Source organism: Phyllostomus hastatus, unplaced genomic scaffold, assembly GCF_019186645.2.
Source record: "Phyllostomus hastatus isolate PE091 unplaced genomic scaffold, TTU_PhHast_1.1 phas_scaffold_1674, whole genome shotgun sequence".
NCBI classification, from domain to species: Eukaryota; Metazoa; Chordata; class Mammalia; order Chiroptera; family Phyllostomidae; genus Phyllostomus; species Phyllostomus hastatus.
Window position 1 is genome coordinate 16,273,258 of NW_025334011.1, and position 23,672 is coordinate 16,296,929.

The 23,672-nt window shown below is 36.7% G+C and overlaps 1 protein-coding gene and 1 non-coding gene across 2 annotated transcripts; both read left to right on the top strand.

Moving 5' to 3' along the window:
* Nucleotides 1–2,731: 2,731 nt before the first annotated feature.
* LOC123831276 (peptidyl-prolyl cis-trans isomerase D-like) lies at nucleotides 2,732–3,886 on the top strand. Its single transcript, XM_045858106.1, is given in 2 exon segments — nucleotides 2,732–3,391; nucleotides 3,393–3,886. Coding segments are annotated over 2 exon segments (1,107 nt in total). The 3' UTR covers nucleotides 3,840–3,886.
* Nucleotides 3,887–8,048: 4,162 nt separating this feature from the next.
* LOC123831389 lies at nucleotides 8,049–8,178 on the top strand. The gene has a single exon (XR_006787910.1). It is a non-coding gene; the product is annotated as a small nucleolar RNA SNORA33 (small nucleolar RNA).
* Nucleotides 8,179–23,672: the final 15,494 nt, after the last annotated feature.

Below are 23,672 nucleotides of genomic sequence, written 5' to 3' on the forward strand. Positions count from 1 at the left end.
GGGAAGATATAGAGAAAGAGAGAGAGAGAGATAAGATAAATGGCTGAATTAGGGATAAAAATAGAAGAAATGGAAACATGAAGAGAAAATAATACAGATGTGGGAGAAAATGGAGTGAAGGTAGAACTCCTGTATGTTTTCTTCAGCACCAGGACCAGAAAGTATGCTTGTTCCTCTACTGCCACCTGCAGTTCTTTCAGGGTCCTGGTTTATTTTTGCAGTTTTCACTAATGGGGGGTTAAACCCCTGAGGATGCACCTCCTAAGAGTGCTTTTCCATTTTTAATTTTAGCTACATCTTGCTGAAATCCACAGGGATTCAAAAATGACAACACGTGAGTAAATGATTTTTAAATGGGGGTGGGGAGAAGAGGACAAAATCAATGATCAAGGATAAATGGGGGTAAGGGTGAAGTTTAATGTTGAGATGAGGGTCCAGGAACAGAGGTAGTTAGGAGACAGACTAATTCTATAAATTAGAGAACTGAGTTTGCATGCAGTTGGGCAATTCTACAAAGTGGTAAGGCAAATTTATAGGCTATTAATATGACTGGGATCTGGAGGTATAAAAGGCAAGCAAAATTATGGCATAACAAACAGTTCTGGGCAGATCTTGGATAGTAAATCAGGGTCTGACCATCTCCCCTGCATTTTATCACTCCTGGTCAAGGAATTAGTCATAATATGATCACAGGGATATAATCTGTTCACAGATTAGTCAGATCCATTCTATCACTGCATTTGGTTACTTGTGTAAGTCTGTCTACACTGTGAGCAATTTTAGGCAGAAACATCTTTTTTATTATTGTAAACCTACCATTAATTATAGTAGCTGTTCAAGAGTTAGCACTCAATAAACTTATGTTGAATTAAATTGTTTCCTTTTGATGATAAAATGCAGTATTTTTTCAAAATTTATTGTGGAAATTTGTTGATTAATTGAAATGGAGATGCAAAACACTTTGTGGTTTCTCTGTAGCGATGTGGAGAATGCTTGTGCTCCAGCTTGCTTCAAAGTCATAGTGACCTTAAAACAAACTTCCTATGTTACAAGAAAATATTACAAACAACTATATGCCAACAAATTAGACATTCTGACAGAAATGGATAAATTCCTAGAAACATACAATTGAATAAAACTGAATCAAGAAGAAAGTGAAAATCTGAACAGACTAAGTACAATGAAAGAAATTGGAGTAGTAATCAAAAACCTCCCAACAAACAAAATTTTGAATCAAATGGCTTCACAGGTGAATTTTCCAAAATATTCAAAAAAGAACTAATATCTATCCTTCTCAAATTGTTCCAAAAAATTCAAGACTCCCAAGCTCATTTATGAGGCCAGCATTGTCATAATTCCAAAACCAGATAAAGACTACAAAGGAAGGAAATGATAGGTCAATATCCCTGATGAACATAGATGCAAAAAGGCTCAGCAAAATATTAGCAAACTGAATTCAGCAACACATTAAAAAGATCATAAACCATGATCAAGTGGGATTTACTCGTGGGAGATAAGTTTGGTACAATATCTGCAAATCAATTAATGTGATATATCACATAAACAAAATGAAAGATAATAATCACACAATCATATCAATAAATGGAGAAAAGCATTTGACAAAATCCAGCACACACTTATGATAAAAACTCTCACCAAAGTGGGAATAGAGGGAACATTCCTCAATATAACAAAGGTCATTCATGATAATCACACAGCTACCATCATACACAATGAGAAAAAGCTAAAATCATTTTTCTTAAGATTAGGAACAAGACAGAGTTGTCCACTTTCACCACTCTTATTCAATATAGTTCTGGAATTCCTAGCCACAACAATCAGACAAGAAGAAATAAAAAGCATCCTAATTGGAAAAGAAGAAATAAAACTGTGATTATTTGCAGATGACATGATACTAAAGATTCCACAAAAAAAACTACTAGAACCAATAAATGGACAGTAAAGAAACAGGATACAAAACAAATATTTAGAAATCAGTTGCATTTTTATACACCAATAATGAATTATCAGAAAGGGATACTAAGAAAACAATCTCACTTATAATTGCATCACAAAATAAATAAAACACCTAGGAATAAATTTAACCAAGGAGGTAAAAGACTTGTACTTGGAAAATTATAAAACACTGAAGAAAGATATTAAGGAAGATACAAATAAATGGAAGCATACACCATACTCAGAGATAGAAAGAATTAACATCATTAAAATGTCTGTACTACCCAAAATGATTTATAGAATCAGTGCAATTCCTATCAAGATACCAATGGCATACATATTTCACAGAACTAGAACAAATAATCCAAAATTTTAAATGGAACCACAAAAGACCCAGAATAGCCACAGCAATCTTGAGAAAAAAGAACAAAGTCATAGGTATCATGTTATCCAATCAAATTATACTATAATACTATAGTAATCAAATGGCATGGTACTGGCATGAAAACAAACATATAAGTCAATACAACAGAATAAAGAGCCCAGAAATAAAACCATGCCTGCATGGTCAATTAAAATTTGACAAAGGAAGTAAAAATATACAACGGGGTTAAGGTAGTATAGCCATTAAATGGTGTTGAGAAAATTGGATACATGCAAGCAATGAAATTAGACTACCTTCTTACACCATACAAAAGAATAAATTCGGCTTTGGAGTTTCAGCTACCAGGCGGCCACAAGGTACTCTGAACCTGCTTCCAAACGCGTCTGCAAAATGTCGTACCCGTCCCCTAAAACTAAGCCCTCCAACCCCAGGAATCCCCAAGTCTTCTTTGATGTGGACATTGGAGGCGAGCGAGTTGGTCAAATTGTCTTAGAATTGTTTGCGGATATTGTACCCAAGACTGCAAAAAATTTTCGTGCATTGTGTATAGGAGAAAAAGTCATTGGACCCACCACTGGGAAACCTCTCCATTTCAAATGATGCCCATTGCATCGAATTATTAAGAAATTTATGATTCAAGGTGGAGACTTCTCAAATCAGAATGGGACAGGTGGAGAAAGTATTTATGGTGAAAAGTTTGAAGACGAGAATTTTTATTATAAGCATGACCTGGAGGGTTTATTGAGCATGGCAGGCAGCAATACAAATGGTTCTCAGTTCTTTATCACAACAGTTCTGACTCCTCATTTGGATGGGAAATATGTGGTATTTGGCCAATTAATTAAAAGAATGGATGTGGCAAGAATTCTGGAAAATGTAGAAGTGAAAGGTGAAAAACCTGCCAAATCATGCGTTATTGCAGAATGTGGAGAATTGAAGGAAGGAGATGATTGGGGAGTATTCTCAGAAGATGGTTCTGGTGACAAGCATCCAGATTTCCCTGAAGATGCAGATATAGATTTAAAAGACGTAGATAAAATATTATTAATTAACAGAAGACTTAAAAAACATTGGGAATACTTTTTTCAAATCCCAGAACTGGGAGATGGCCATTAAAAAATACACAAAGGTTTTAAGATATGTGGAAGGTTCAAAGGCTGTAACTGAGGAAGTAGATAGATTGAAGCTGCAACCTGTAGCTTTAAGCTGCATGCTGAATATTGGTGCTTGCAGACTGAAGATATCAAATTGGCAGGGAGCAATTGACAGTTGTTTGGAGGCTCTTGAAATAGACCCGTCAAATACCAAAGCACTGTACCATAGAGCTCAAGGATGGCAAGGATTGAAAGAATATGACCAAGCATTGGCTGATCTTAAGAAAACTCAGGAGATAGCACCAGAAGATAAAGCTATCCAGGCAGAATTGCTGAAAGTCAAACAAAAGATAAAGGCACAGAAAGAAAAAGAGAAGGCAGCATATATAAAAATGTTTGCTTAATAACGAATTTGGTTATACTTAAGTATTACACATTGATGTATAAAGGCAATAAAGAAAATTGAAGGGTTTTCATCTAATATATGTTGCTTAATGTGTTTGCTCTGATAGTTCCCATTGTTTACAGTTTAGAAATACTGGTATCTGTTCACTCTTAATAAAAGTGTTACAAACTACAGTGAAGTCGATTGTTTTCATGGCTATCTACATTATTCACAAATAATAATGGTGTTCAATCTATTTTTAAACTAAAGATACATCTTTGTTGAATAAACAGACAAAAACTTAAGTTTTTAATGATTTTCCTCGATTCTGTAATGTAGCTTTTTGCACACTGTGGTTGGTTTGTGCTGGTGTTTGATACTTACAGGTCATACAGATACATACGTATGTGTTCAGGGGTCAGCAAGCTTTCTAAAGGGCCAGATTACTAAATTTTGCGGACCATTGTATTCTGTAACAACTGATTTTTGCAGTTGTAGCCACAGATAATAGGTAAACCAATGGGCATGCCATGCCTACGTTCCAGTAAAACTAAGAAAAGTGGTGGGCTGGATGCCATCCTCTGGTCTATAATATGCATTTATTATATTTGAAGAGTTGAATTTGATGAGTCCAAATATACATTAAGGGTCAACAGTTTATTCCGCTGTTGGTACTGAATCATTGAAGAAGAGCTAAGTAGATGCTATGTCCCTAGTAAAGTTTTATTTAAGATAAATATTGGTAATTTTTATGGGACAATTTGTAGGTATATAAAGTTTCTATTTGCCTGACACTTTATGAACATTATGATCAATAACATGCTGCGAGATATTTTGACACTTGTTAATTCTCACCATTTTAAAGTTAGTTTACCATACATTTTAGAGAAAGTGGTTATCAGATTTGCCTGCAAATGAAATTAGTTGCAGTTTACATTCCATTGTAAGCAGGTCCTCCACCACCTTCGGGTACCACCCAGTTAATAGTCTGACTTGGATCTTTAATATCACATGTTTTACAATGCACACAGTTCTGAGCATTTATCTGTAACTGAAATCCATTACTTTGTTCCAAAGGCACAAATTCATAAACTCCTGTAAGGAGAAATAAAAAATATTGTGAAGTACCTTTTTTAACTTTCAAAATTCAAAAATACAAATGAAGTCCAAAAAACAGTAGCTACAGACACTGTGAAGGTTTGTTTTTTAAATGTTTATCCATAGAGCATTATTACCAAAATCTTGGTTGCTTTTGAGTTACAATTTTATATGTGTGTGTGTGTAAATAAAATGTGCTATATGATGCTATAGCTGAAAAGACAAAATAGATCGAGTCCTTATCCTTACCCGGTATAATGACAGAAATGATTAAAATCAAAAGATCATTTTAAAAAAAAGAATAAATTCAAAAGGGACTAAAGAATTAAATGTAAGACTCAAAGCCATGAAACTCTTAAAAGAAAACATTGGTGGTAAAATCTCAGACATTTTTCTTAGCAATATTTTTCCTGATATGTCTCCTCAGGTAAGAGAAACAAAAAATAAAAAATAAACAAATGGGACTATATCAAACTAAAAAGGTTTTGCACAGCAGAGGAAACCATCAACACAATGAAAAGACTACCTACTGATTGGGAGAAGATACTCACTACAGCTGATAACAGGTTAATATCCAAAATTTATAAAGAACTCATACAACTCAACACACGCACACAAAAATCCACAAACAAAAAACCCAATTTAAAAAATGGATGGAGAACCTAAATAGACACATTTCCAAAGAAGACATACAGATGGCCAACAGACCATGAAAAGATGCTCGAATCACTAATAATCAGAGAAATGCACACTAAAATCACAATGAGATACAACCTCACACCTGCCAGAATGGCTATTATCAATTAATAAAAAAACAACAGATGTTGAGGATGTGGAGAAAAGGGAACCCCTAATGCACTGTTGGTAGGAGTGCAGACTGGTGCATCCACTATGAAAAACAGTATGGAGGTTCCTCAGAAAATTAAGAATGGAGCTGCCTTATGACCCAGCAATTCCACTTCTGGGTATATATCTGAAGAAACTCAAAACACTAATTTGAAAGCATATATTTACTCCTATGTTCATTGCAGAATTATGTATAATAGCCAAGATAAGATATGGAAGCAACCTGAGTGCTCATCAATAGACAATTGGCTAACAAAGATGTAGTGCATACAATGGACTATTCATAAAAAGAATGAAATCTTACCATTTATGATAGAATAAATGAACCTAGAGGGTATTATGCTCAAGCAAAATAAGTTAGTCAGAAAAATACAAATATCATATGATTTTCCTTATATGTGGAATCTAAAGAACAGAAAACAACAAACAAAATTGAAATAGACTTATTGATACAAAGAAAAGACTGATGGTTGCCAGAAGGGAAAGAGGTTGGGAAACTGGGTGAAAGGATGAAGGGATTAAGAACTACAAATTGGTAGTTACAAAATAGTCATAGGAATGTAAAGTACAGCATAGGGAATATAGTAAATTATATTGTAATACCTATGTATGGTGTCATGTAGGTACTTATAATATTGGGGGAGGGGGACCACCCTGTAAAGTACATGATTTCATAGTACATAGTAACCACTATGCTGTATACCTGAAACTAATACAGAATAATATTAAATGCAAACTGTAATTGAGAAATAAAATTTAGAAAAAGAAAAAAACAGACTTTTTATAATCTCTTTTGGCTCAGGGAATAGTTACTGTTCACTGATCTTTATACCTAGTGGTCCCTTAGCCGTCTAAGATAAGGGCATAGAAATTTTCTGGTATAGTCATAAGATTTTAATTATTTTCAAATTTCTGATTATTTTTTCCTCAATTGAACACTTTATCCCAAAGTTTATTGCAGTAACCTTTCAGGAGAGGTGTACTTGAATGAAGGACACCATCTTTTAATTTCTATACCAAATTAGATGCAAATGAGTGTCCTTGTACAGTCTTTGCCAAGGAAACCAAGCTTGCCAAACTAGAAAAGTTAATTTTCTAGAAGATTAATATAAATAGCAGAATACTATTTCTTACAGAGTAAATGAACATATACATATATATAATTGTAGATATATCTATTGAGTCTTCCCAGGAGTCATAATTACTTGTGAAAAGAGATACAACATCAGATTGAGACTTCAAGCCTTTGAGCTCCATTAGGTTGCATGTCCAGTTAAAAAAAGAATAATAATAATGCTTTTAATGGAATAATAATAATGCTTTTAATAATTGCTTTTAATGGGCAGCAGTTGCTGAACACATTGTCAAAATTCCAGCACCATTTAATTTCTCTTTGATTTGTTTTAAGGACACATTTTTCACATGGAAGATCTGCACAGCATTGATTACCATTTTTCCAGTTCAGACATTGGTTAGATTATCTTTTGGCAAAGAGAGAAATAGGTCAGTAGTCAATACACTGAAACTGGAAGGGTATGCCCTGCTATCTGTCACGAAGTTAGTAGACACCAACCATTGAAAGAATAAAAATATTTTCTATGAAGAGTAAGTTATTTTCCTGAAAAGACAGTTTAGTGCAAGCAAAAGCACAATACTAATTTTTGAAGTAAACACATTTATATTACACTATAGTTGTTTGGTTCTATTACTATTTAAATCACTTTCTTTCTAACCCAAGACTCTTCCTTATAAGAGTAGCTTAAGCTTTAAGAGTTAAACAAACAGCCTTCCCTTTCTGGCAGTTCAGAAGCTGTAAAAACCAGAAGATACTCCTGCTATAAAACTAAAGATAATAAGGCAAAAGAAACCTACAGTGGCCAAAAATGACTAGGAAACTTAAACTAAAAAGGTAAGAATAAGCTGATAATACTAGACAATTCTTCATTGTTTGCATGTCTTTGCAACCAAGGTTAGGTTCTTCATCATGACATGAGTAATGCATAAGTCCTGGAGCTCTTTTGGAAATAGACAGAACTGAGGCTCCTGAATCAAGAGAGGTTCCAGAAGGTTTTATCTATCTGCAAAAGGTATACTGGAAAAAAATGCCATCCCAAAATGGAAGACTTTATCTTTGCCTAGGCTTGGGATGGAAGAAATAATTATCTCTCAAAAAATGTATCATAATGAGTCTATTCTGTTGCCTGGAGATGTCTGAGCAAAAAATTTTTAAAAATCTAATTAAAAAACAAAGTCCTGCCAAAAGCGATTAAAAATTGCTCTTGGAAAACTAGCCAATAAGTCTGCTTACCTGAACATGTTTCTTCAGAAATTCAGAGAAAGCTGACAATAGTAAAGCCATGCTATGAGCCTTAAGGACACTGAAGTCATTAAAGTCCCTGAAAATAACTATAAGAAAAAAATTAATTGATTAATTAAAATTTAAATAAAAAATAAAAATTGCTCTAGAGGTCATACAAGATTCCCACCAATAGGTCCCACTTAGATGAGTTCACAATCCAAAATTTACAAATAAATAAGGCAACAATACTGAGAATTGACTAATCAACAGATGGCAGAAGATCAGGTAATAGAACTATCAGAGACAAGAATCAAATATGCTGAAATAAAAACAAAGTAATAATTGAACACATGCAAAAATAAGATAGATTTGAAAAAGAACAAAATACATTATATAAACTAAAATATAGTCATTTAAATTAAATCTTAATGGAAATGTTAAACAGGGTACTAGAAACAGCTAAAGGAAAAATTAGTAAAAGAGAACTTAAATCTGAGAGAGTTGCACAGAAAGCAGAACAAAAATAAAGGATGTGAAAAATATAAAAAATAAGCCAAGAAACTTGGAAGATAAAATTAAAAGATTCAACAATTTCTAGTATGAGTTCCAGAAAAAGATAATGAAAAGAATGCAGGAAAGAAAATATTCAAAGAGAATATCTTAAGTTTTTTAAGAACTGTTAATATCCTGATCCCTCAAAAAGCAAAACAAACCCAAACAGACTAATAAAACTTTACTCATTCCCAGTATAGAAAATTCCATTGAATAAGTTTTACTAGAATAATTTTTACTTGTATCAAAAAATAAAATAAAATCACATTCTTATTTCATACAATTTACAAAATTCAACTCCAGATAAATTAATGGCTGAATGAAAAAAAAAAAACCTTTTAAATGTTTAGGAAAATTTTTTAGAAAATAGCTTTATGATCCCAAGGTATGAAAAACTTTATTAGGACTTCCAGCCAAGAAGGAGGCATAGGTAGATGCACTTTGCCTCCTCACACAACAAAAGGAAGGTAAACAACAAATTTTAAAACAAAAAATAACCAGAACTGCAAGAAAATTGAACTATATGGAAATCTGACAACCAAGAAGTTAAAGAAGAAATATGCATTCAGACTGGTAGGAGGGGCAGAGACAGGCCACCGGACAAAGAAGAATGGCAACAACGAGGCAACTGGCTGATCTGACAAGGCGGCAGCTAGCAGACCAGGTGGTCCCCCATTTGTATGTGGATAAATGAGAAGGAACAACTGGGGAGCAAGACAGACTGTGAAACCTAGGGTTCCAGTGAAGGGAAATAAAGCCTCAAAACTTCTAACTGCAGAAACCTGTGAGGGTTGTGGACATGGGAGAAACTCCCAGCCTCACAGAAGAGTTAGTTGGACAGACCCACAGGGTTCTAGAACACACACAAACCCACTCACATGGGAATCAGCACCAGAAGGGCTCAATTTGCTTGTGGGTAGCCAGGGGAAGTGACTGAATGCTGGCTGCGAGCCAGCATTGTTTCCTCTCAGACCCCTCTCCCACATATACTGCCACCACCCAGTGACATGGGTTGCCCTTCCCTGGCAAATACCTAAGGCTCCGCCTCTTACTACAGGCACAAGACAACAACAACAACAACAACAAAAGGCTCAAATGAAAGAACAGATCAAAACTCCAGAAAATACAACTGACAAAGACATACCCAACCTATCAGATGCACAGTTCAAAACACTGGTAATCAAAGCCCTGGCTGGCGTATCTCAGTGGATTGAGCGCAGGCTGCGAACCAAAGTGTCGCAGGTTTGATTCCCAGTCAGGGCACATACCTGGGTTGCAGGCCATGGCCCCCAGCAACCACACATTGATGTTTCTCTCTCTCTCTCTTTCTCCCTCCCTTCCCTCTCTAAAAACAAATAAATAAATAAAATCTTTAAAAAAAAAAACACTGGTAATCAGGATGCTCACAAAAATGGTTGATATGATTGGAAAACAGAGGAAGAAGTAAAAGCTACGCAAAGTGAAATAAAGAAAAATGTACAGGGAGCCAACAATGACAGGAAGGAAACCAGGACACAAATCAATGATTTGGACCAGAAGGTAGAAATAAACATCCAAGCAGAGCAGAATAAAGAAACATGAATTCAAAACGTCGAGGAGAGGTTTAGTAATCTCTGACAACTGAATCATAGAGGTGCCAGGAGAAGAGGAAGAGCAAGAAATTGAAAGCTTATTTGAAAACATAATGAAGAAGACTTCCCTAATATGGCAAAGGAAATAGACTTCCAGGAAGTCCAAAAAAAAGAGAGTCCCAAAGGGACTCTCCCAAGGCTCAGAGAATTCCCAAAAAAGTTGGACCCAAGGAAGCACACACCAAGGCACATCATAATTACATTATCCAAGATTAAAGATAGGGAGAGAATCTTAAAAGTAGCAAGAGAAAAGGACACAGTTCCTACAAACGAGTTCCCATTAGACTAGCAGCTGATTTCTCAAAATAAAGCTTGCAGGCAAGAAGTGGATGGAAAGAAGTTTTCAAAATCATGAAAGGGAAGGACTCACATCCAAAATTACTCTATGTAGCAAAGCTATCATTTAGAATGGAAGGGCAGATAAAGTGCTTCCCAGATGAGGTCAAGTTAAAGGAGTTCATCATCAGCAAGTTCTTATTATATGAAGTGTTAAAGGGACTTATCTAAAAAAAAGAAGATTAAAAAATATGAACAGTAAGACAACAACAAACAACTATCAACAACCGAAGCTAAAAACAAAAATAACAAAAATTAAAATGAACTAAGCAAACAACAAGAACAGAAACAGAATAGCAAAAATAGAAATCACATGAAGGGTTATCAGTGGGGAGGGGAGAGGGAAGGATGGAGGAAAAGGTATAGGGAATAAGAAACATAAATGTCAGGTATGAAATAGACAGGGGGAGGTTATGAATAGTAAAGGAAATGGAGAAGGCAAAGAACTTATATGTATGACCCATGGACATGAACTAAGGTGGGGAAATGATGGTGGGAGGGGGTTGCAGGGTGGAGAGCATGATCAATAAAATATATTTTTTAAAAGGAAAACTTTATTAAACAAAAATCTTTAAAATTAATTAACAAATCATTTGCTAATTAAATGAAAACATTTAAAAATTTTAAAAACCACAACTGGTAGAAAAAATATTAGCACCTAAATATTATCAAGAACCACTTTAAATCACTAAGGAGATAAATGAACAAAAAGATATGATTCTCAGAGCAAGTAACCTGAATGTCCAATAAAAATAAAAAAAGTTGCTGGACTTCAGTAGCAATTCAGGAAATGCTTATTAAAACAATAGATTTCTAGTCAAAATGGAGGTGTAGGTAAACACACTGCTTCCATACACAACTGCAGCAAAAATTATAACTAGACTGCAAAACAAATATTACCCAAATTCATCAGTAAATTGAGCTGTATGGAAGTCTGACAACCAAGACTTTAAAGAAGCCATATTCATCCAGATGGGTAGGAAGTTTGGAGATGCAGAGAGGCATGGAGACGTGGAGTGATGCAAAGACATGGTGAAACAGGCAGTTCCATATTCACATGTGGTAGATAAAAATCAGGAGGGATACCTAGGGAGCAAGCGATCTCAGCCCCAGATCAAACAACCCAGCCTAGGGTTTCAACATTGAGAAAATAAGTCCCCATAACTTCTGGATGTAAAAACCAGTGAGGGTTAGGGTGTCAGGAGAAAATGTGGGATTCTCAAGAGACTCTTAAAAGGCCCATAATAGACTTAGGATTCACACAGACCCACCCTCTCTAGGATTCAGCACCAAGGCAATAGGTGGAAAGGCACAAGCGAATGCAGGGGAAAGGGGAAAGAGTAAGAGGACTGGCAGCAGGGTGAGTGCCAGGTGACAGCTTCCTCCCAGGCAATCTCCAGAGGCCAGGCAATGGCATTGTCCCCTCTCTGAACCCTCCCCTTCACAGAACCACAAAGTGGTAAAATGGGTTGCCCTGCCCTGGCAACTACCTAAGGATTCACCCCACACAATTTACAAGTGCCTTTTCTACAATAGGCCACACTACTAAGACAGGGAATCAATGCAGCTCTACCTAATACACAGACACAAACACACGGAGGTTGCCAAATTGAGGAGACAAAGAAATATGATCTAAGTGAAAGAACAGAACAAAACTTCAGGAAAAGAATGAAATGAAATGGAGATAAGCAACCTACCAGATATAGACTTTAAAACACTGGTTATCAGGATGCTCAAAGAAATCATTGAGTACTGCAACAGCATTAAAAAAAAACAGGCATAAATGAAGGTTGCATTAAGGGAAATATAGAAAAATCTACAAGGAACCAACAGTGTAGTAGATGAAGCTGGGAAACAAATCAATGATTTGGAACATAAGAAAGAAAAATGCATTCAACCAGAACAGCAAGAAGAAAAAAAGAATTTAAAAAAATAACTAGGATAGAATATGGGACATCTCCATACATACTAACACCCAAACTGTAGGCATGCCAGACGGAGATGAGGAAGAGCAAGAAATCGAAAAGTTACTTGAAAAAATAATTAAAGAAAACTTCCCTAATTTGGTGAAGGAAATAGACATACAAGTCCAGGAAGCACAGAGAGTCCCAAACAAGTCAGACACAAAGAGTACCACACCAAAACACATCATAATTAAAATTCCGAAGTTTAAAGATAAAGAGAGAACCTTAAGAGCAGCAAGAGAAATGCAAAGAGTTACCTTCAAAGGAGTTCCCATAAGACTGTCAGCTGATTTCTCAAAAGAAACTTTGCAGGCTAAAAGAGACTAGCAAGAAGTATTCAAAGTCATGAAAAGGAAGGACCTACAACCTAGATTACTCTATCCAGCAAAGCTATCATTTATAATTGAAGGGCAGATAAAGTGCTTCCCAGGCAAGTTAAGGCTAAAGAAGTTCACCATCATCAAGCCCTTATTATATGAAATGTTAAAGGGACTTATTTAAGAAAAAGAAGATCAAAGCTATGAACATTAAAACGGCAACAAATTCACAACTATCAACAACTGAGTCTAAAAAACAAACTAAGAAAACAAGCACAACAGGAACAGAATCATAGATATGGAGATCATTTGGAAGGTTATCAGCTGGGAGGAGGAAGGGAGAGAATGAGGGAAAGGGTGCAGAGATAAGCACAAACTGGTAGGTTCCAAATAGACAGAGGGGTGTAAAAAACAGTACAGGAAATGGAGTAGACAAAGAATTTATATACATGACCCATGGATATGAACTAAGGGAGGGGATTGCTGGAGGAAATAGAGGTACCAGGAAGGTAGGGGAAATTGGGACAACTGTAAGAGCATAATCAATAAAATATATTTTAAAAAACAATAAGGTATACTATTTCATACTCATCAGATTGGTAAAAAAGAAAAATTCTGATGATAAGTGTTAGTGAGAAAGTAGAGCAACAAGAACACTCTCAGGGAAAACTGTAAAAGGCACCTTCTGGCACAACCGCTTTGGCCATATCTAATCTTGGTAAAGATGAACATACACTATGACCTAGCTATTTCACTCCTACATATATATATATATATATATCTTTAAAGAAATTCTTGCAGAAGAGATATGGAAAATGTTAAAGAATGTTTAATACAATTTTTAACCAAAAATTTTTGGTTAATCAACAGAACAGCTGACAGGTTTTTTGTTCTATTTATCCAATAAAATACCAAACATCAGTACCAGTGAACATGTCAACTTGCTTAAATGTCAAAAATATATTGTTAGAGGAATAAAAAAGTTTTTGAAGGAGGATATATACATTATGATACAATCTATAAACAAATTCAAGAAAAGCCAAAAATATCTTAATTTTTAAGGCTACATATGTATATAGTAAAAGTATAGCTCTGGGCAGTGTGTCTCAGTTGGTTGGAGTGTCATCCAGTAACCGAAAGATCACCAGTTGGATTCCTGGTGACATACCTATTTTGCGGGTTCCACCCCAGTCAGGGCATGTGCAGGAGGCAGCCGGTCAATGTTTCCCTCTTACATGGATGTTTCTCTCTCTCTACTCTCTTTCCAATGAGAATAAAATAAACCAATTTAAAAAGTATAAAAAGTGGGAGGGTTGGGGGAGGATGGAGCACGATAAGTTTTCATGGAGACTTCAGTTGTGTTTGTGATCTTCTTATACCATTTGACCAATACACTGAGTATTCATTATACTGTCATCTGTATATTATATAGGTCTATGATATTTCATAATTTAAATAAATTATGAACTAAAAAGAGATACAAACACCCACAGTCTTTAGAATGATATCCTTTTTGTTGGGTGGGATAGATTTTTTTTTTACCTTTTTGCTTTTTGTTTTTTTTAGAATGACATCTTCAAACAGTTTCTGAATTATGCTGAGAAATAAGCTGGTTTCCATTCCTGGGCCTCGTGAAGCTCTCAGAAAAAAAAAGAAAAAAGCACATCTGAGAAGGCTTGGCTTATTAGTAAAGAAATCCTTACTAACTTTAAGTCATTTTACATGTATGTGAAATATTTTAGATTTTAGTAACCCTATTAAAGCTCCCTGATAGCAATCAAGCCTAATGAACTGAGGTGAAGACATTAATTGCATTAAGAAAATTTCTTTTTTGTGCATTTTGATATGACTTAAATCTCCTAGGTTCCCAAACCAGAATGATAAAATGGAAATAGGACATTTTAAACAAATTTGCTCAAGAGAGCCTATGGGTGTCTCTCACAAATAAGGGGACCACATTTTCACTTAAAATATTTATTGAACACAATATGTAATTTATTTATGTATGTAGATATCTCCTCTTTTCATTTCAAAAAGCATTCGAAGCCTCTGAACCTCTATTATGAATATAATAAAGTTGGGTACTATACACAAGATGTTTACAAAATAATTTATAAAACCTTTGATCCAAACATTACAAGTTCCCATTCTCCATATAATATCTAGGTGGACACTTAAATGGACGACTGCTAGAAATATGCAGGGAGCAAATCCCGTCAGTGTCAGACACAATGGCCATGAGCTCTTTACACTCACCCTACAGTTTTCCAGGCACTGATGGAGTCAGCATCAACCTTTCTTGCTGGTCATTTTGTGATCCCTAAAATACATTAGAAATACAATTTTGTAATGTCACAGCAACATCATAGTCCCAAATTAGTAATTTTTTTCTCATGCCCTCTCTTCCAGGTTGTTAGCTGCCTGAAAAGTGTTATCATGATAATGTCTGGAAAATGACCCGATTCCAAGGATTATTGACCAATTACTACATTAGCAATTGCCAATGACAGTAGAGCCCTAGACACACTCTTTCACAAAAGCCTCACCTTGGCCACTTTGATCCTAACAGACTGGAATTAAAACCTTCTAATCCCAGGAAGTTTGTGAGCCCAGGAATTTTTCTGATGAACTGGTTTCATCTTTGAGAGCTCCAAGAAGTGAATAACAACTAAGCTTGCTTCAAGTAAAGTGAAGGTGGGGGAGATGAGCCCAGGGGAAATGGATCTCAAGGCAAAGTCAACTGCAATAGTGGCTTCCATGTCTGTAAAGCCAATATCTTTAAGATTGTTTTTCAGTAAAAAAGTTTTGTGTCAAACTGCTTTTGTGATCAGTATGTAAGAAACATATTAGCAGTCCTAGAGTTGCTAATATGTTTCTTCGTGACTGGGGTCCCATCAATCAAATGTGACATCACAGCTTAAAGGGGTTTAGAGATTGATCCAACACCTTCATTTTACATAAAAAGGAAGTGGAGTCCTACGGAGGTCTGATGACTTGCCCAGTTGTAGTAAAATCATAAAGCCATCAAGGCTGCTGATAGCTATAACAGCTTCTGCCCAGCTCCCAATTCCCCCACAATGCTGGCCCAAACAGTGTGTGATGCGGCTATTGGAAGAGGCTCAGGTGAAGGCTGCAACAACCAAATGACAGCTGGCAAATAGGAAACAGTGAAGATGACAACATTTTTATATATAAATCTAGAGGGAGCTTTGTGATTCCTTGATTAAAGAGGTCCGTTAAGAAGAGTTAACTGTCCATAGATGCTTAAAGAAGTAAACAACACACTTTTTTCTCCCTCTGGAGAAAAGCTGAGAGCAGGGAAAGAAGGACAGCCCCTAAGTCCTGGGAGAAAATGGCTTCCTTCAAAGGCTGCTCAGGCTGGAGCTTGTGTCTAAACAACTCTCCAAAAGCAAAACACATGACTTCCATGAAGGGGATTCCGAGGATTGCCCCTGCTTACTCTGGCCACCCACTGTGAGACACTGTCCCCACAAGGAGTGCTCTCCTGAACAAACAGGATCCATCTCAATCATGATGTGCCCCTCCTGGACAGCACTTCTGCACAAATGCCATCCAATCTGCCTCTTCACTGCCAAATTTACCTGGTTGAATCACCTGTACTTTTTTTAATTTTTTTTTTTTAGTTTACTCTCCACTGTCAGGGAAAATGGGTTATTCTATTTATCCTTTGAAGCCATGAATGTGTTACTTTAATTGGGGCTTATTCTGTGGCAGGCATAGTTCTAAGGGCTGTACATGTGTTAATATTTAATCCTCATAACTACTCTATAAGATGGGTACTACTATTATTCCCATTTTACAGATGAGCAAACTGAGACATAGAAGACTATAGTCATATATATGTATATATAGTCATATAATATATATATATGTGTGTGTTTATATGTAATAAATATACATTAATAATACATTCACATGATCAGGTGGTATAGTTCACCTGTTTATTGTATAACCCAAAGCAATGTTCTAATATTTGTGATTTCTTTCAGGTGACTTAGAAAGAGAAGAATAGTGCCACCATTGGCCTGTAAAGTAACTACACTAGAAGCTGCCTATGGTTCTCTAATCTTGTCTGGATAGCTGTTAAATTTCACGTAACATGAGTTGACTTTGGGGGTAGTTTGAGTTCTCATATTACTAAAGAACAAGAAAAGTATGGCTTCACACAGTCTTTATACTTACACTCAAAAAGAATTCCTAGCAGTTTTGTAAATTTAGTTAGCATATGCTTGAAACAAGAGAAACACCCATAAGTCATTTTCAAAACCTATTTCAATTCATAGAAATCATATCATGTCAGTAATATCATTTTCTCCTAGCTACTAATAAGTATTTTTGTAATATATTAGTTATTTTATATTCTGCCTAGTTTTAAAAAGAATTTGAGTCACACTAGCTTCATGTTTAATATGCTATTCATTCTCTTGGCTCTGTTAAATATTTGGGAGTTCAGTAGTAAGTCAACTAAGAAATTTTTACTCACGCTGTAGAAAAAATCTATAGTAATTTATAAGTTACCTCCTCTGTAACTTCAAATAGAAAGATAAAATAGTGAGTTCATAGCAGAAATGAAATAACATTTTATGCTATGTTCCATATGACCAGACTGACCCATATTTATCAATAACTTGATAGTTCATTTATTCGGGGGCAGCTCTCTAACATCGCAAAGACAAACATAATAGAGTTTATTTCCTTGGTGTTGTGTTAAGAACCTTAGCTCATCAGTTCTAAAGTTCAAACTAAGACTGAAAGCCATTCAAGTAATGCCTTTAACACCACCTTCACCACCTACATATCACGTACACACAAGCATAAGAGAAGTAGCCCAGTCCACTTTAATAAACGAAAGAAAAACCAGTTCTTATGTAAGAAGCAGTGCATACCTCACCCAGTTACATAATTAAGCATATTTGGCAGGAGAATCCTGTCAAGACAGGAATTCTCTGCTCATTTGTAAGTGTTCCAACAGAAGTAGGGAGGAGAAAAAAAACATCGAGAGACATCAAGTCAATGCATTCAGAAACTTTGGAGCAAGAATTTAATGGACCACGGCTGAATAAAAAACCCACCGATTTGCATGGGTGCTGTCTCAGTCAGCCTAGGCTTATTTTCTCACAGTTCTGGAAGCTGGAAGTCTGAGATCAGGGTGACAGCATGGTCTGGTTCTGGTGACAGTCTTCCTCCTGGGTTGCAGGCGGCCACCTCCTCACTGTGTGCTCACATGGCCTTTTCTGGGTGCATGCACATGGAGAAAGAGAGATCTCTTTTTCTTCCTCTTCTTCTAAGGGCACCAGTGCCATCATGAGGGTCCTACCTCCATTACCTAATGAAAACCTAATTACCTCCTGTAGGCCTCACCTCCAAATACCATCACATTGGTGTTAGGGCTTCGACATATAAATTTGGATGGACACAAACATTCAGTCCTTAATAGAGGCCTATGTTAGGGAAGGCCTTAATTCTTTCTATATCATTCTCTTGTCTTTTTCCTTTAAAACCAATGTTTTCAAAAAGTGAATCTTTACTTATTGCTTCTCCCATCTTGCTTCCACAGTTTAGGGGTCTTACACCCCCAACCAAAATACTGAATATTTTCTTTTCAGACAGTAAATCTAATTGGCTTTTTCTCAGCCTTCATCTTACCTGATCCCTTTGCAGAGTATGACACTGTGTATACCTTCCCTTGTCAAACTCTCTCATCCACAGATATAACAGAGAGTTCAGAAACAAAACAACTGGGTTCAAATTTGGGCCTTAGATGATTACAAGTTACTTAAAATGTCTGAATCTCAGTTTCCTTCCTCATCCCCCCCAAAATAAGAATACTACTGCTTTCCTTTGGGGGACCTGTGTGGATTATATGAAATGTGACAATGAAGGCATCTATCACTAGGTTATCAATAAGGTTTTAACCCTGTTCTTGCTCTAATTTCTGTTTGTCTATAGCACACCTCCACCTGGGCTTCTAACTTAATTTGCACAAATATAAACTAACAAACTGTTCTATTCCTGTTTACTCTCCATAGCTGACTTGGGCTAATGGCATCAGCCCTCTCCCTATCACCTCGGCCAAAGTTCTAAAGGTCATGAAATTAAATGGAAGTATAAGATCAAAGGACTTAGAATTGAAACATCCACGAGGGACCCCTATCTGGGTCTACTGGCCACAGAAACATTCCAGTATCCAGGCATACCCTATGAAGAGCATTTGCCTGAATGATTAAACCAGGTTCTTCAAGTGGGGACCCCAGACAAGAAGCATCACCATCACCTAAAAAAAACTTATTAGAAAGGTGAATTCTTGCCCCTTACCCAGACCTACTGAATCAGAAACCTGGGCTGGGATCCAGTGTCTTCCAGGCAATTAGGATGCAAGCTAAAGTTGGAGATTTTGTGGTATAAAAAAACTGCTGTCATGGGCCATAGAAGAAGACAAATATTTAAATATTACTGTATATGAGTATTTAAACATTAATATATATTTAACTCAATCCTCATAACACAAGTTATAAAATAGAAGTTATCTTGGTATATTTTGTTCAATTATAAAAAGTTCAGACACAATTTTGGTGCTATAAAAACTAAAAATATTTTCATTTCATATCCATGAACATATAATATTTAGAAAAAGACTGAAGAGGTACTTAGTCTAAACTCTGTAGAAGAGTAGTCTTAAGAAACAAAAAGTAACTTACAGTGCAAATTCCCACTTGAATCTATTAAACAACAATAAAATAAAACTAACTTCAGGAATGGAAAGCTGGATTTGTTTTTATGTTAAATTGAAACACCTCTTTCCCATGATCTAACTAGCATTGCTATACACAGGATAAGAGGCTAGGAAATGAAGAGAGAAAACTTAACTATTTAAATATACCATGTTAATTGCTGTCTTCAAAGATATTAGATTAAAATAATTGGTCCATAAAAGAGCCTTTTGAGACTCAGGAAATCTCAGATCTACTTTCCGCTACTTACAAAAAAGCATTCACAAGATAGATTTAAACTGAAGAACTGCAGCTTCCATCAGAAGATAATAGATCATACAAGTGCCAAAGCAATGCCATCACTGGAGGCAACATGGAAATAGTGTGTGGGGAGCTACTAACGACAGGAACTCCCCACTGTGCAAAACCTGTGATCAACAGTCAACAATGAAGAGCCTCAAAACAATGAAATCAAGCAGATAAACATGGCCACCTATTGTCTATGAAAGTTTGTTTTCTCAAAAGATTATTATCTAGCTAAAAATCAAACATCTAAAAATGTTTACTTTTTAAAGGTCACTCGGTTAGGTTATTGCCACATGCAGGATTATAAAGCACACAGTGCAAGTAAATTAAGTCCACACTTCTGAAAAGATACCCTTGTCTGCTACGATTTACTCAGTCTCTGTACTACTAAATTTAAATTACTTATCAGATACTGAATGTACTTTAACTACATTTATTTACTGGTTACTTGGGCTCTGTCAAGCCTTTCCAGTTATATTTACTAGTCATCCAATTTTGTCTCAAGTATCAAAGAGACTTACCCCTTTTTCCCCACCATTCCTCAGGAAGCAGGATGTAACTTCCATGGAGTATCATTTCCATTAGTTTTGGGAATATCGAGAAGGAAGCACCACATACAAAATACTCCAGAATTTCTACTGCTCAGAGTCAGGGCATATCTTTGGTCCCTAATAGGACTGGTTTGCTCCCAGCATCCTCCATGTAACCATAGCTGTTAATTCACTTGAGATGCCCTGAAATCCTGTTGTTCAGAATTTAGATTGAACAAACTTCTGGTGTTAAAAAGAAAAAAACTTACCTCTCACCTCAGCTTGCCTTCCAAGTTTCCTGCTCCAGGATTGACCACGCTTAGGACGACTGACAGCAGGGATATCTATTTCCTTCAGGAGAAACCATAACTACAACAAAGATATATGATTTGCTATAATTTCCTTTAAAATAAAAACAACCAATAATTAACCACCAACCAATGGTCTCACTTTAACATCAGCACAGTGGATGCACCATCAATTGCCCAGTGCAGGTCAGAAGGAAAATCTTAATTCCGTTTATTTTCAATATCACCTCATCAAAGATTCAAAATCTACTAGAGTTTGACCTTATATATCACTCTGTTATTTTTAAATTTAAAATAGTCTGAAAGAATGTATACAAAATTTTTAATGGTGTGTCATTTGTGGATTACAGTCATTTTAACGTCTTATTTTTATATGTATTTTCTGATCTTCTTACAGTAAATAGTCATTGGTGAGGGTAATCAAATATTTAAAAGGAAGTAATATCAAAAAGAAAAAAACTCTCTTGGCTTTGCATAACATAGTCTAGAGATAGTTGATGCTGAAAAAGGGAAGGTAGAGAAAGAATTGAGGACCTGCCCTAGCTGGTGTGGCTTAGTGGATTGAGTGTTGGCCTGCAAACTGAAAGGTCACCCATTAGATTCCCTGTCAGAGCACATGCCTGGGTTGCAGCCCAGGTCCCCAGTTAGTGGCACATGGGATGCAACCAATCAATGTTTTTCTTCCTCTCTTTCTCCTTCCCTTTCCCTCTCTCTGAAAATAAATAAATAAAATCTTTTTAGAGATGGGGAACTGAACTAAGACAGTGGGGATGACAAGATATTTAAGTGACAAAATTGACAGAAATGGTTGACATATTTGAACATAAAAATGATAGCAAGTGTTTAAAGATGACATATTATGGTATAAAAATAGTAGTGGATGTTCAAGGATGACGCTCAAAAATGAATGGTGCTACTTTAAGTAGGAAATGTAAGGAAAAGTGTGTGATGAAGAGAGTGATGAAGTCAAGTCTAGACATGTGGAGCCTGAAGTACCTGTAGCATATTCAGGCAGAGATTATTACTAAGATGTAGGATTTGGAGCCCAGGAGGGAGGCTGAACAGTGACTCAGACGAGGAAGTCATTGGTAAGGTGATGTCAGAAGTCCTGGTGGTGGGTGAGATTGCTGGAGAGAGTATGCAGACAGAGAACAAATGGGAGCTAAAGAAAGGAATTCCAGGGAGCCCTCAGGTTTAAGGAATTAGCAAAAAACAAAGAGCCCAAAGTAAGGTTTTCCAAGAAGGAAGGAGCCACCCAAGAGAATGGGGTCATAGAAATGAAGGGGATGATGGCAACCACTCTCACTTCCTGTGGTCCAGGTTTTTCCCATGTTACTTGTAACTGTCCAAAAACCTTATGTGGACAATATTGCTATGCTTCCTATAGAGAAGGAAACTGACATTCTAAGAGGATGAGAAATTTTCCCAGGCTCACATGACTCATGCAAACTTGGCCTTGCTGACACTGAAGTCCATGCTCTTTCCTCACTGTCATGCTCCTATTAGAATGCATTGTAAATGGTTCTATCTGCAAACTGGCCTACATCAAGGTAGAATCTAAAATCTTGACAGAGTTCTTTAAACAATAGAATAGCTGAGTCTTTTTGTGTATGGCTATAAAACCAGGGTCACCAGCTCCCCCCACACTGCCGAACCCCGCCACAAAGAGGGGATTTGAAATGGGGTCCAGTACTTGGGGTGTCCAGGAAATATAGAAATATAGGATATCCCCACCCCCACAAGTCTGGACTGGGGGATGAGACATATAGAACAGGGCCATTGAGAGTTATTTTGCATAACAATAACAGCAGGATATCTTCATACCTGATATCAAAAAATGGTTATTTTGCCTATCAACAAGTCTAGCTAGGGAGGTGGGTGTGACTTTAACCCATGATGTAACTTGGAGTAGCTCCCACGGGTTACGGTGCCTGCATGAGAGCTTGGAGATGGTTCATTCCATGGTACGGGGCAAAACCTTCCTGGACTTACTATGGCAGCCCAGAAAGGATGAAAACTTTGGGAGTGCTAGCAGGTGTAGCAAGTTGTGGGAGGAGTCAGAAATGGAGTTATGGAGAAATATTTGTGCCAGGATTTAAACCCAGGTGCAGTAGCCATGTTTTTTTCTTTTTAACCACACCGTTTTGGGATCAGAGAGGGGGTTCCCTTGACCACACGGCTTAGGAAGCAGGAAAGCAAGATGTAGCATCCATGCAGAGCTCTCTCTGAGAGGTTTGAAAGAATGGAGAGAGACCCTGCGAGACATTGTGGGAAGGAAAGGGGTGAAAAGACTCTCACTGGTGGGCCCTGAGTAGGTGCCATGTGGTTTTGGATTAAGAACTGGTGATCAGTGGTGGAGGCAACACAGCTGATGGTGCTGGGAACCACAGGAAACCTGACAGCAGAGCGAGGATTACTGGGAGGAACCGGGAGTCTAGCTGAGCTATGGACTTCTATTTCTTTTTCCTAAAATACAGTACCCCTGACGGGCCTGATTGGGCAAAGGGGGGAAGAAAGGACTGAGAGTTTGTGGGTGTTTTGAGAGATTATGAAACAGTGACATTCTGCCATTACTTTAAACCTGTATAACTTTTGAATAAATAGTTCCTTTCCTTTTCATCAAACTTTGGCATTGAGAGCCACAACACCTAAGGGCAGAGGGTAAGACAAATCTGGTACAGAAAGACCCTGGCGGAGGGGGCTTGTTTCAGTAACAGAACCTCGCCCGCCCCCTATCGGTTCATTTGGGAACACAGCTACTACATCTACTCTAGCCTCTGTTATAGGAGCCTGTCTTCCTGATCCAGCAATTTTTCCCAGCTCTACGACCAATGCACTGTTCTCTGTTGGTCTACATACCCTCCAGATGCTTAGGTATGTTGTAGTTTATCCCTGCAAATGACTGAGTCGATCAGTTCAACATTTACTGACCAT